This window comes from Neolamprologus brichardi, chromosome 8, assembly GCF_056152115.1.
Source record: "Neolamprologus brichardi isolate AB-2024 chromosome 8, ASM5615211v1, whole genome shotgun sequence".
NCBI lineage: Eukaryota > Metazoa > Chordata > Actinopteri > Cichliformes > Cichlidae > Neolamprologus > Neolamprologus brichardi.
The window spans coordinates 11,219,725-11,235,122 of record NC_142111.1 but is presented as its reverse complement, the minus strand read 5'-3'; the positions used below and the strand labels follow the sequence as shown (position 1 = coordinate 11,235,122).

At 40.6% G+C, this 15,398-nt stretch overlaps 2 protein-coding genes across 2 annotated transcripts in view; one reads left to right on the top strand and one right to left on the bottom strand.

The window, feature by feature from the left end:
- Positions 1–805, bottom strand: part of capn15 (calpain 15) — a 56,381-nt gene extending 55,576 nt beyond the window's left edge. Inside the window, exon 1 of the mRNA XM_006808022.3 lies at positions 40–805. The gene's annotated coding sequence lies outside the window, so the exon portion shown is untranslated. The remainder of the gene's footprint in view (positions 1–39) is intronic.
- Positions 402–15,398, top strand: part of ankfn1b (ankyrin repeat and fibronectin type III domain containing 1b) — a 161,466-nt gene continuing 146,469 nt past the window's right edge. The window contains exons 1-2 of the mRNA XM_006808024.3: positions 402–630; positions 6,546–6,638. Coding sequence (XP_006808087.1) covers positions 6,622–6,638 — 17 coding nt within the window. The 5' untranslated portion in view covers positions 402–630; positions 6,546–6,621. The remainder of the gene's footprint in view (positions 631–6,545; positions 6,639–15,398) is intronic.

The window sequence follows — 15,398 nt, the reverse complement described above, 5'->3', positions numbered from 1 at the left end:
GTAGCATGTGAAGCATTCAGTTGAGTGAGTCTGGATTACCTCTTTTAATGTCTGTGTCACTCGGGTTGTTTGAACAAGGAAAGTTCAAAGGATTAAGCCGATTTGCTAATGAAGAAGCGGGGCAAAGTCTAAAACCCATTAAACTCTTATTAATATAATTGTCCTGTCCGAAATCAATCATCACAATTGACTCTGGCCTGGAGACGGGGCACAAATAGTGGCTTCGATTTTGCACTAAAAAAGCGGTAAATGTAATGAGATAAAAAAAAAAAAAAACTCGCTAATTATAAATAGCATACTGTGTAATTTTACGGGGGGTAGAGACATGTTGCCACCAGCAAGGAGACACAAAGTTGAAATCCGGTGGATCACAGTGATTTATCTTCAGGGTTGAGCTAGGCGGAGCGAAGCATCCCCCCCGATAGACAGAAGCAGGCAGTCCGGGGCGGAGAAAAGTTACAGCTTGGTGGAGTTGTTTCTCGTGCTACTACGGCTCGCTACACATTACCGGTGTCACAAACTAATTATTTAGAACACAGTGACAAAAGCTAAGTAGTCGCTTGACTCTAGCTAACAAGAACGGCACCCGGGAATAGTTGAAAAGGAAACAAATACTTCTTCGACAAGAAGGTATGGGAATGACTGCATCTTACACTTTTTGTCCCCACTTGTGCACTTGTTCGCTATTCATTTCCTTTCCGCTTAATATCTCTGCTTCACTCTGTTTTCTGGACGATTTTTTTTAATTTAAAAAATCTTAGCTAGTCCACTTCAGTCAACTTTTTGTGGGTGTATTGTTTTCAAAGGCCAGTGTCGGTGCGTACACACAGTTGTCATGACAATGCTAGGGAAACCCTGCGCGAGGCACGTTGAGAGACACAAAAGGACCCCGGCTTAGCTTTGCTTTTAGACTTTTTTTAAATTAAAAAAACCCAAAGAGTGTTCTTTTTTTGTCTTTTACCCGTCAACGAGAAAGATATAAAAAAAACAAACAAACAAACAAACAAACAAAAATAACAAACAAAAAAAGCGGCTTTGTCAACATTTATTTATTAGTATCCTGTGTCAGTGGAAAGAGGAGCACTTCGGGGGAGGTAACGAGGTCAGAAGGATATGTGAAATCTGTTGGGCTAAGGTGTGTCCTGTGTTTATATGAGGCAGATTGTGACCCTGCCAGTCAGGAAAAGGATGCTTTTAGTCGGCCCTTTGCTGCTTTATGGTCAGCACACATGTGGAAATGACTGGCTTCTACAATAGAGAGTGAGCAACACACAATTGTCTTAGGGGAAAAGGAAAAAGATGTGTGTGTGTGTGGGTGTGTGTGTGTGCGTGAGAGAGAGAGAGAGAGAGAGAGAGAGAATGGAAGTAGTAGCTGTGTGAATGACAAAATAAATACATGTGTTACACTACAGTATGTTTGCATTTGTGTGTAGATGGTAGGAAACTGAGGAGTGGGTAACATTAGGTGGTCATCAACTTACGGGCGGGGGTTTTTGAAGGTGGGTGGAGGGTAACTACAGTTCAGTCATACAGCAGACACACCAGACGGAGCAAACTGGGACCTACTGGCTGGAATGAAGCTGGCAACACGCAGGATAGGAAAGCTTTTCACTCAAATGACTCATGGTTATGCTTGTTTACAGTCTTGTGCAAGGGAAGTTTTCACTCTTCCAGGTGCTTAAAGATGAGTGTCTCGTGAACCGGTGCCATGCTTGTCATTAAGTGCAGTGCCAGCGAAATACTCTAACATTAGTAACCTCTGAATACAGTCCAAGCTGTGAGTACTAGGATCCCTAAATATACCTTTAAAAGAATAATTATATTCCACAATAGTTCTCTCTTTATGGATATATGAAGGTATGAATTTATTGGTGCCTGTTCTCAAAGCTTCCTTGACTGTCAGTGCAAAAGGCAAACATATTCATGGTTAAGCCTTTAAAATATAGTACAGAAGAGCACCACTTGTGCTAATCTGAAGCAGGCTGAACAAAACCTGGAATGAATGCATAATGCTGTAGTTTTAATAACAGGAGCTATTACAGTTGCATACTTCCTTTCCTCAATAGGAATCATGCTTTCAAAGATAATGGATGGCTGCATCGATCATTTATCCTCCCTTGGATCTGTGGCAACCTTCCGTCTCTGCTTGTGTGTCGGGGCATGCAGCCGCATCACCTCAGCCTAGCTTGTGCCCGTAGGGCCTGGAAGCACATTTACAAAAAAAGAAGGAAAAAAAAGAGACACTAAACATACAAGCACACACACTCATTCACACACTCATGCACACGGGGGCAACATGAACAAACCTACATCAAAGATACATCTGTTTCTTATGCATGTTTGATGGGACAGGCAGGCAGCGGCTGGCTACTGCTCCTGCTTACCGTACAGCATGGATCAGTATGCATGACTAGGTGGAAGGAAAGGAAATGTGTATACCTTACAAATATGTGAAAAGAGAAATAAAACATGCCGTTTTTAAATGTTGCTTTAATCTTTTATCATCATACAGTAGGATTATCAAAATCTAGCCAGTGCTGGCAGAACTAGTGAGCGATAATAAAGCCGAGATACCAGGGAGTCAATAACACTTTGCTCTGTTGTGGAGTCGTCTTTTGTTCTTGCTGTTTGATGTATTGTTGTTCTTTTTATCTGTGAACAGCTGGTATAAATTGCTTTGTCTGGTTGTCTGTCTGTTGACCAAACTCTGCCATGCTGGGACACAAAAACTCAATCGACTGGTTTCCCAAACAAAGAGCATAAGGGCATTTATGCTCGGTGGAAGTCTCCATTTATTTTTGTTTCTTTATCACAATCAGTCCATTCCAGGGCACATTAGTCTTAGTTTAGCACGGTTTGCCACATCAGACGTAAAAATAAAAACAAGCTAATAACGTCATTGCATGTCATGTAATCCCAATGCCCTCCTCTGTGATATTAGTATGATGTATTCAGTTAAAAGTAGGAACTTGACCTTACAGCACATTTCAGCATCCGCTCTCTTTTCTTAGCCAGAGATTTCCTACCATCAGCAAAAGATTGGCTCCTAATCCCTGTATTTTTTTTTTTTTTTGGACTGCAGTAGATCTTGGCACAGGGAAATAAGCGCATCAAAAATTTAACTGAAGTTCACCTTCCAAAACATTCAGCACTTTGGATCAAGGCAGCATCCCGTCGGTTCAATCCGACAGTGTGTTTTCCCTCTTGCCAGATGTTCAGCTTAATTAACATGCAGGCTCGGGGCGAAAGATGTGTTAGCACCCATATGCAGTTTATCCAGGTGCTGCAGCTCTGCATAATTGCCTGACATTTACATGAAAACTATTGATTAGATTCATGTGCATTGTACTGATTCAAGTTGAGCTGTGTATGTCTGTGAAGGTTCTCAGTCATCCAGGTCATCGTAGTAAAAGGAGCTTGCAAAGAAAAGCGTCTGAACTTAAAGAAGTCCAGACGCTTTTCTTTGCAAGCTCCTTTGACTTGAGCTGTGTATGTGTGAAGAAAAAGAAAAGAATAACTGTCACTGTAGACCTGCAGCAGCAACTTGATTAGTCAATTACGCCATCACAGGAAATCAAAGAGCAACTGTTTTAGTAATTTAATTGTTCAGTAACAGTTACTTATTTAGAAAAAACCTTCCTTGGTACCATATTATAAATCTCAGCCTTTGTGATTTGATTCATTTTTTTTCTTGTAATGCTTTTAGCTAATCTTAAACACTTATTTTCTTTTAATAACCTTTGGAAAGGTCACCTATACTTCTAATAGATCCACTGCTGTACTAAAATCCTTTATATGCTGGAAGTCCCAAATTATCATGATTGCAGTTGGCTCAAATACTACAGCTTGACTCTTCACTGGCAAACATGAGCGTGTCTGCCCTAGTATAGTAATATTGGCAATAGTATAGGATTAATTATAAAAACATTTTTGCTTCTTTAAATGTGCCTAAAAGGGCTATGGGGATCTTTTTCCACTAAATACTTTCAAAAGTTGACTAAAAACTAGTCTCTTTCAAGCATATTCAGATTGGGCTTAATCTTAAAGAGTACCTTAGACCTATGGTCTGGGTTTCGCAGTTCTGAAACTGAGACCAGATTTGCTTGTTTTGTCATTATGTGCTAGTTTCCAAGTTTTACCTGACATATTTTCCTGTATATTTATAGCTTCACCAGATAACAGGACATGGACCCTTTTCTTTGTTTCACAAATCTCCAGAATTTTCCTTGCAACTCCTTTGACTCTTTGCTTATACTGAGGCTGCTAGCTTGTGGCTGGCTCTGAGCTCTTGATAGCTTTAGCTTTAGCTACTCTGCCTTTGTTAGTTTCTGTTCTGCTGTTTGCTGTTTGTTTTCTGCTGTGTGAAGGTAATTTAAGTGTTTGATTTGGGTTGCTGTTCTAAACATTCAAAAAACATTTGAGAATCTGTGTTGAGTGAGGACTCACACTGAGGACTGTCTGCCTGTGTTCCTGTGCTTGCCGTGCACAGGCTTGCTAGCTGATCTTTCAGTCACCGGTCAAGGCTGATAACACTGGCAATCAGTTGATTCTGGTCCCTGGCTGGTCAACCAGGGCATCTCTATTTATCATGTCATCCAGTGTTATGCTTGCTTTTTTGTTTTTTAGTTGTTGCCATCTAAACACTACTAACTTTAACTGAAGGTTAACTAATAACAACTTTATTGTTTTCCTTCTATAAATGAACCCATAGGTTTAACTACATGTAATATAAAGTAAAATTACATAGTTATCTACAGTAATGATAGTATTTACAGGGTATTTGTGCTTTACAACAGTGTTTTTCACTAATAAAGACAGATAGACATCTTTAAATGTACTCTAAGCATAAAATGACTTGATTTGTTATATATTACAGTTACATGGATCTTTGGGTCTTTGGACTTGTCAGAAAAAATGTCTGTAAGTGTTTCCTTGGGGTGTACAATGATCTGTGTTTTATAACATCATATAGACAAAGTTATTGATAGATTAATTGAGAAAAGAAGTGTCAGATTAAGGAATAAAGAAAATTTAAAGACTCTCATCATCCACTGGAGCACAATCAGGACGCTACTACAGAGAGCCAAGCCCACAGACACAGTAGCCAGGGAAACAGAGCAACATCATATCAAGAAGGCCCTGAGTAAATGTGGTTATCCCAGCTGAGAAAGCTTCAGGCGATCCAAGAGAGAAGAAGGACAACTGCTGTCTAAGTGAAAACCCTTAGTGATCCCTTATGTGTCAGGAATATCGGAACAGTTAAGACACATTTTCTCTAAGCACAGCATCTCTATGACTTTCAAACCCCAAAACACAGTGCACCAAAAATTGGTCCACCCCAAGGATCGTGTCCCCGGGCTCAAACAGAGTAATATAGTGTACGCTGTTAAGAGTCAGGAGGATTGCTGTGATTTATGCATCGGGGAAACCAAACAACCTCTGGCTAAGTGGATGGCACAACACAGAAGAGCTAACTCATCATGCCAGGACTCTGCAGTCTATTCATACTTATAGGCGAGTGGCCATCCTCTCTGATGAAGATGTACACATCCTGGACAGGGAGGAACCCTGGTTTGAGCGAGGAGTCGATGAGGCCATTTACGTGAAAAGGGAAAGACCATCTCTGAATTGAGGAGGGGGCCTAAGGGTACATCTGTCACCATCTTACAATGCTGTGATTGCAGCCATTCCCCCACTCTGTGAATGCTACTTACGGCCATTGATCAATGGTCTTTGATCGGTGGTTGTTGATCAATGGTCATGACAAATTGCATATTAATGATCAAGAAACTGACCATTGTTCATCAGTGGTGCTAGTTTTAGTCATTGTGCAAATGTACTGTAAGGTTGGGGAAACCTGCAGTCAATGGAGACTGAAGAAGTCAGTTGGATGAGCGACGAAACGTTTCTCCCACTGAAAACGGGAACAGAATTAACTTTTTGGAAGTCAGTTCCATTGCTACACTAAATGTACAAATCATGTAATTAACCAGTTGTAAATGGATGTAAGAAAAGACCTGATAGTCCTGATCGTGTTTATGGGCTTTAAACACCTATTCAGATTCATTCTAGATGTGTAAGTAGAAGGCTGTGATACTTGGTAGCAGTAGTGTAACATTCAGAGAAATTCACAAAGGACACAGAAACCAGCCCTATGCTCTGTTTCCATCATAAATCACACAGCATGACGATAACGTTGAAACTCAACACCTCAAGATCTCACTGGGCTTGAGAGGCCCTTAAAAAAACACGGAGAGGTTGACAGATACAGAAGACATGCGAACTACAAGACCGATAGCTTGAAGGAAAAATCACCTTCAGCTTTAAAATGAATGATGATTTTGATGTATGACTTAAAGATAGGCCCACATGTGCTTGTTCAGCATTTCCCTCTGTTTTACATTGTTTACAGTGTGCTGCTGACCTCAGCTTCCTAACTGGGAAAACAAAGGAATTTCACCCTACTGTAAAAATAACTGTCGATAAATACAGGCCTTTTCTTCTAATGCACTTTCGGGATAACACACTTGTTTCTCTGCTTCCAGGAAATAAACAAGTGGGTGTAAAAAGGAGGACTACAAATCCCCACCTGGGGAGCCACTGGAGCCTCAGGGTGCTGGAATGGAGCAACTCATAGAGTAAGAAAGATCATGTCTTTCTTTATCTTATTTGACAGCTTGTTTTACACAGATTGCTGACATGCTTTATTGTGTTTACTAAATGAACGTCCTGTCTCTATTTTGGTGCTTCCTGGAACTGTTGTTGCCCAAGCTTCAGCTGCATGCATGGCATTGTGTTTGGCGGTGTATAGCTATACTGCATCTACTAAGTGATTACATCAGCTCACCAAGCATTTTGGGAACTGTAAATAAGATGCCTTAATAAGAAACTTCAGGGGCCAAATGTTTCAAAGACTTTGATTTAAGGATATTTATAAGTGATTAAACAGTGGTGACATCTAAACACATCTTTTGTCTTTCTGCGTGTTTTGGATATTTTGGTGAGGCAGGTAGTTGAGGTGCATGTCTGTGCATTTAGAAACCTTGTTATTTTCTATTCTTAGCTGAACAGAACTCATCATCGTCCAGCATGCGAAAGGTTGGCTCTTTGATTTGATGGAGGCAGTTCTGCGAAAGTGAGGGTTGGATAAACAATCTTGCAAGGCTCTCTGAACCAAAGAGGGCAGGCAATACAAAGCAACCCACATATATCATGAATACGCTTGGGAGCAGTCGCATCTCAAATTCAATGAAGGCACGCAATTATTCGTAAACTCTGTGGCTACGTTTCCTCTTTGAACAGCGAGTCAGCAGAAAGTTTAAAAAAGCCTGGAAAGGATGGCGCAGAAGAGCAGTAACCACACCATCTGAATGTTGTTGGGGGATGGGCAGGTGATTTATCTGACCCTAAATGCCTTTTGTCCACTTTGCGAATGCAAAAACTCTTAGCTCAGCGTCATGCCATCTAGCTCAGACTCAGCTTTTATAATGTGCTGTTATCCTCCGAAAAACCTGCTTTCCTTCATTCAACGCACATTAGTTTCCTTTGCAAACATGTGCCGTTCTCGTCTTGTCGACACTGCTGTAGCTGGGCAGAGTGTGATAAGAGCCATGGGAGTTCTATCTTCACTCCTCAGCTCATTCTGCAGATAGCTGAATCAGGATTGGCATTGTGTTTCTGGGCTGTGTGCACATACAGTAAGCGCTGTGTGCGTGTGTGTGTGAATCACACGATCCATGGTGGGATTTCATTATACATATCTTTCAGCGGCATGGACGCAGAATGTATAATTCATATCTGTGACTGGGCCTAGAAAGGGATGCGTGCCTGCTTGCTTTCCCTTCAGCTCCCTACACTCCAACCTGTCAAGTGAGACCATTCATTTACAGTAACCAAGTGTCAGCCCTACTCGTGTCTCATATTGAGTCAGTGATTGTTGAATCAGCCCTCCTCCCTTTCTGACACCTCTGACTCCCATGCCAGGATGACTAGCTTTCTCTTAATGATTAGATTACGTCACCGACCTGCTGCTGCACCGTGCCAAACTATGAAGTGACAAAGAAGGGCTCCTGATTTGCGCAACTTCGCACTCCCTGGCTTGTGACTCATTGGTGAGTCATGGCAACAGGCAAGGGGGCTATAAACGCACCCCCATGCATGTTCACACACATACGCTCGAGCTTGTACCCATGGTTCTGACAAGCAAATACTTTCTGTGTTGTTCCCGATAGTGTGTGTGTGTGTGTGTGTTTGATCTTGCGTGAATGCACCCAAAGACACCATATTTCTGTCCTTCCACTCTATCGTTGTGCCTGAGTACAGAGAAACACACAACATTATTTATTATTATCATCACTGGTGTAATAGAGTTTGTGTTTTCCAGATAAAGCGGAGTCAGTAATTGTTTGACACTCGGCGCATTCCAATTAATGTTTTGTTGACTCAGTCTTGATAAGATAAGGCCAAGCATAATAATGAAAACTTGTTATATTTGTGGTAATTTAGATTTAGGTACTCAACCAACAGAGGGCGATGCAACCATTTACCATGAGGAATTAATCCTATTAGCGTTTCTTTGTGTGAATTCATTTGGCAAGTCCCATTTTTAATCTAATTATACAATAAGCCTTTTAAGAAAATATGTTTGTTAGTTGATTGATGTTGCCAGTTTATTGATTAACTCATCAGTATTCTATATTTCAAATATTGGAGTTTGGGAGAGTGGGCGATAATGGCATTTCCATTTTAATGCCTCATAACATTTCCTCTGTCTTCATGTAGTTTTGAATTCCTAAGAGGCTTACTTTTCCATTTGTATATTTGCTCTAACAAAATGCCTGGAACATTGATATCTGAGATCACTTAGATGTTTCCTGAACAAGTGTGGTTTAATATTAGATTGCACTGTTTAATATCCCATGACATAGCCTGTCGCTGGTTCACACCTAATTGCAGGTGTTGGCGCTCCTAAACTGTCTTAAAATTGTTTTCTCACAGTAGTATTAGTACTGTGCTAAAGTCTTGAGGCATCCTTCATTTCTTTATATTTTGCTTCCAAGGAGCCAGACTTTCTTATCATAGTTCCAGCTTTTGTGAATGTCCCGACCTTGTACCTGACCATTTCCAGAGGACTTAAAAAAGGCTTGTGAATCATTGAGGCATAACAATGCAACACTTTCTTTCTTCTTTCAATGACTAAAAGAAAAGGCCAAAGATAATGCAGTTTGACAGTAGGGATGCCACAAATGATTATTTTGATAGTCTATTAGATTATCTTTGTGATTAGTTGACTAATCAGATCATGCATCCATTGGACGTAAAACGTACAACTTATTGCACCAGCATGCATCTGCTCTTATATAACTATCATTAGCTTACAGCTTTAAGTGCTTAAGACATGTGCTAACTAAAAATAAAGACAAGATGATAGTTTATTACATTTTAATGAAATTTGCAGATTGTTTCGGTGGAGTTTAATAAACTCAGCTGTCTGCTCCTTGCTATCTGAGATATAACAGGACACCGGAGTATATTCTCGAGCATCTCACACTTCTGATTATTAATTGTCTGCTTGACGTTTATTCAGCTGTGTAAAAACTATAACTTTAATCTTAGCCAAACTGATTTACTAAGGAACAAAGAATATACTGAAAAAAGCCAAACAATAACATTTTGAAGTTATCTAAATGACTTATATATCATGTTTAACCTGAGTAGCGAAAGACAGCAGTGGGTTTGAAAATGATTTGCCTGGAGTCCGGTGTTCTCACCTGCTCTAGTGAGCCTTGAACCCCGGCTAGCTATCGAGCTGGTGGGTAACAAACGTCTCCGAAAACGTCTGAGTGCTTTTGAAAACATGTGGTGTCTTGATAAACCAAGCAGATATTTGAAGTTTACACAGCTACATTCTTGCCTGAAAATATGTTAAACATTTATTTTGTGACCCAGAAAGAATAATAAGTAATATTAATAATAATATTAAAACTAACTAGCTGCTGCCATTGTTGAAAACTGAGCAGGGCCACACTATGAATTCTGGGATAGGTTGGGCCACGAAGTATACACCCAACCCATCCTTCAAATCTGGGGAAATGAAGGGCGCATTTGTCGGCCGCATTTGTCGGCCGCATTTGTCGGAGTCTTCGAATTTGGACAGTCTTCATCGTGTCGCTGTAACGTAATCGGCCTACAAATGCGGGCACAGGAGGATGCGGTTCCTGAATTTGGACACAGCTACGATACCGGACACTGCTTCTTCTTCTTCGGGGCTTAACGGCAGCTGGCATCCTTGTACATGCAGTGCTGCCATCTTCTGTTTCAGTCCGTTATTACACTCTTAAATCCTACTACTTATTCCTGTGTCTTTTGGGATCTTACAAAGCTTCAAATGATGCGTCGACTATTAAATTAGTCGTCGACGATTTTGATAGTCGACGTAATCGTGACTAGTCGACTAATCGTGGCAGGCAGCATTGTTTACACTGTGTTCTTAAAAAAATGTGAGGAAAGCAGGCAAGTGGAGGATAAAAGAAGACGTGGAAGGCCTAAAAACAACCTACAGTAGATGAACAGTATCTGAAATTAATGTTCTTAAGAAATAGAAAATCCATCAAAAAAGTATTGAGAGGTGTATCTGGCACTACAGTTGATCCATCTACTGTTCACTAAAGGCTCATCAGAAATGATCTCAGTGGAAGGGTAGCTGTCAAGAAGCCATGTTTAAGAATGGGAAACATGGAGAAAAGGTCTACTGAAGTGACCTTGTCGTCAAAATGTACGAGGAGGTCAGAAGTGGTGTCCAACATTAAGTGTCTACAGCCTTTTGTAAAACAGAAGGTGGAGGCTCTGCCATGGTTTGGGACTAGATTTTAGGTTGTTTAGGGTGTTGGGAATCTTGTCAGAATTTATGGAGTTATGAAAGCAGAAAAGTACCATCAGATTGTCTGATTAGCAGCACCATTTTTAGCATGACAGTGATCCCAAACAGACTGCCATTGCAGTAAAAACATTTCTGGATATGTCGTGGAACACTATCAATCATGGTTTGCACAACCTCAACATGACCTCAACATATTTGAGGAAGTGAAGGGTCATCTTGACAGAGAACAGAAAGAAAGGCAGCCAACATCCACAGAAGAGCTTTGAATGTCCTTCAAGAAGGTGGGTGAACCATTCCTGAAGACTACTTAAAGAAATTACAAGAAAGTTTGCCTAAGTGAATTCAGTCTGTGTTGAAGCATATAAGTGGTCATACCAAATATTGACTTTCAAGCTCGTTTGAATTGTCCAAATGTTTTGCTTATATACTTCCATGTATGTTTGCACAAGACAGGAAGAGCCTGGTTACCTAGTTTGGAGCAACACTACTTAAGAAATAAGGAAAAGAAGACTATTCAGCAGTAGGTCAAATACATAGATTTGGCATGGTTCTTTTAAATACATAAAAAAACAAGAATAATCTGTTTAAGGAAACATTTAGGCCAGATAAATGTACAGTGATTTTATTTTACATTGTGTATATCTTGTCCTGCCAAAATAGCTTTGACCCATCTGGGTATTAACCTAGGAGAGTATCGTGGTCTTGGATCATCTTGATGCTGGCAGCAGGGTCTGCAGATTGGATTTGTTAAAATGCTCCATCTGATTGGCTTGTAGAGGAGCGTTGAAACTGAGTCAGTGCCCTGGCCTGTTTGTCGTGTTCCTTGTGCTCGTCATGATTACATTTTGCGGTGTGGCGGGGCACAGTGACCAACTGGGGAGGTTTTTGCTTTAAATAAGTGCCAAGTTTGGACTGCAGTACTCTTGTCGTTGGTACATGTAAAAATGACAACCATATAAATGCATGTACCCAAGGCTTTCCAGCAGAATAATGCATTATGACAAGAGGATCAATACTATTTACTTCATTTGCCAATGTGTCTAATCTTACTATTAGTCATCATCATCAAGTTGACGGGGGTGTCATGTGACTGATTATAGCAGTTAGGGTCATTCTTCACTGGACTGTTTATCTTGAGTAAGTACATTTATTATCTAGAAAAATAACATGAAATCATTTGAAGAGCTTAATCCAGGGTTTAAATGTGACTTATGTCTTGGGCAAAAGAAAAAAAAAAGGGAAAAAATGATTGCAGAAGGTGCAGCAGTGTTTTAGATGCTTTAATGGGTCATTTGTCTTTGCACACTGCAGAATCATTTGTCTGGAACAGCTGACCAGAGTAAATGTACAGGCTCCTTTTTTAACGGGATTGAATTACCTCCACTGAGAGTAAGCTGGCAGCAATCTGATAAAGAAGTCAGTGTAAAGAAATTGAAGCCTGCTGTCTATTAAGGGGTTCTCATGCCCTATAAAAGTGCTTTAAGGAAAACAAACACCCTAGGCCGATGTCAGAAAGTGGACGCCTGGGAGTCAGGCTCTTCAGAACTGAGGCAGGCAGATGACGAATGTAAAATTGATAAATAACTGTTCACAAAGGAGACAGGAGGCCACTTGATGTCTTGTAAAATGTGTATTTCTGCATGAATAACACTAACGTTTAGTAGCTCTTTATGCTTTTATGTTACAGTGGGTTTTATTCGTTTTTTGCGAATGAACAGATAACTATGAAGCTTAGTAGAAGATTCAAGATATTTATTTCCTAAACTCTACTGTGATGAGCTGAGCGAATACTTTTTGTCACTGGGGAAATATAACTGGCTCTAACTGGGCCATTCAGGACTACTCTGTCACACAGAAGCAGTGCTAGCTGCACAGACAAACTGGTGCTGGTACTTATGGCCTTTACACTGCTTTATTTATGTAAATTGTTTTTGATGATGATAATTTACGGGTTGTTCCAGCTCTCGGTACTCACTTAGTTGCGCTCTACAAAAAATAAAGCGTTACCCTACCACACACCCCCTCTTACTTGGTGCAAAATACACAGCCTTACTGTGAAGTGAAAGCTGAGACGTGTCACTGGCAAAGTGGCTGCTGTCTGAGGGAATATTTTAGCTGTCTTGTTGAGTTCAGGATTTATTAGGCCTAATGCCGTTGACGTCAGATCAGCATGCTTGTTTTCGCCTTAGCTGCCGTGTTTCTTTCTTTGATCTTTGTCACAACTAAACAACTTGAGGGGCCTGTTTATGTTGTGCTCATCTCTATGCATCGTGCTGAGTGGAAGTGTGCTGCATGCATTCGGGCTGAGAAGATGGATTACTGCTGCCTCGCAGGGAGCGACTGTGTTTGTGCGCCCTATCTGTCCACGTGTAAGCCGCTGGGTCTGATTCTCCAAGGACGTGCGAACAACATACCCGGGAGGTCTCATGCCTGTGTTCTTAAGACAGACACGATCTCAGTACCCTGTCAACCCCTGCTGCAAACACTCCCATGTGCACACGCTTAAACAGTAATGCATCAGCGCCCCCCTTTGATTGCCGGTTGTCCTTTTCTGTTATTGTACCTTGAAGTGGAGTTTTGACACCAAACATGGCTCGCTTGTCCCCAGAAATTCTGTGTGTTTTTGGTTTGGGTTATTGCAAACGCCAATGGAAGAGCACTCGCTGCACATCGAACACCCCACCTCCACGTGTGCACTCGCACACACAAATAGATACAGCAGTGGCAGCCTAATCATTCTTCAGACAATGAAGGCAACGAGGAAGCGCACTCAGCGGAGTGCATATCCCACTGAACTGCCGCATAATGAATAATGAAGGGGAGTCAGCTGGACATCAGACATGAGCAAAAACAGAAGCAGTGGTCAGCTTCCATCTAAACAAAGACTGTGTGTGTGTATGTGAGGATGTCTGAAGTGTTTACGTGTCGTTAAAAAAGGACAGCAGTGAACATACTTAGCTGCTGTGTGAATGTGAGTCACTTGACTGAAAGAGGGAGAGGGAAAGAAGGAAAAAAGCTATAGAGTCCTCTAGGGGTTTCTGACTCAGAAGAGTATTGAATTTTGCATGAAGAGTGTTAGAAGTCATGTCTTACAATAGGACATGTCCAGGATGTAGCCTGCCCCTTTCCTATCCCAGTCAGCTGAGATAAACTCCAGCTGCCTCTGTGACCCTGAACTGGATAAGCGGTTAAGAAAATGGGTAGATGGGTATCATACAGTAGAAGAGAAATTTCTGCCTATTGCTGCTGTGTTTGTGTTGCTGTGGCAGTACACATGTCTTAAGATTGAAGTTCTACAAAAGTTAGCAAAAGACAAGCTTAAAGGTTTTAGGTGAGCACAAAAAGCCTTTCAATTTTAAGCACATGAAGTGAAGTATTAGAACCAGAATAATTATTTTTTGGAGGGGTATTTTCAGTGGTTTGGAAAAAAAATCACAGCACAATAATTTTCTTTCATATCTGTTGATATTGATATATGTTACAATATCACAAAATCAATTATGTGTGTGTGTGCGCATCCTTAGTTGGTTTTGCTCCTTGAGTTTTGTAATTCGGAATCCTTATTTTATAGTTTTCTTAACAACTGTTTGTTACTTTGTATTCTTTAGTTTAGTCTAGCCTAACTAGCAGGGCAGGGCAATATGGCCAAAAATATTTATCGCAATACATATTTGAAAATTTGCGATAACAACATACCTGATGATATAATTGACGCGAGACAAAATACTTTACAACTCCACAACTTTGTTAGTACAAAAAAACCCCATCAATGTATTTTCACTTAAACAAGCAGCTGTTTTTTATGTGCATCAAAGTTATATAAAAATTTAACAGTGCAAATGCAAATTACTTGCTGACAGTTTAACCAAAAGGCGTTTCCAGTGGAAACTGGCCGACACATCCTGAGCATAACTATATATAATATCCACAAAACTTAAAAAGAGGTTGTACACACACACAATACGGTAATATTATGTTGAAGCACAGTACGTATCACTCCGCGAGGCTCCTGCCTACGGTAGCCGTAATGCTCCGACATTCCATCAAGTGGTGCGGCTTCGTAGCTTACGAAAGTTGTACTAGAACATTTTTTGACAGATTTTTGAGCGCCGTGTACCACATAAAATCGGTTGGAGGTAAGTAAGCACAACCAGAGTTTATACATAAGGTGCACCAGATTATAAGGGGCACTGTCGATTTTTCAGAAAATCAAACAATTGATTTTAAGTGTACTTTATTTTCTGAAAAACATGGTAATAACGACGGCCTGCTTGCATGCTCTACCAAAAATTGTGCTTTTGTGTGTATCTGACAGACGAAAGCCAAACCAGTTCCACATCACTGAAGTTGCAGCATTTTTACAAACCAATTCTGGTTCATCCGTTTCATTCAACGATCCGCTTTCGCCCTTCTCATTCTCCGTCGCCGCCATGCATTTTCCCCCATCTGCGTATAAAAACAAAGGCACTATGCATGCGCATTTTACCCATATTCTATTGCAATATTTCATTTTCTTATC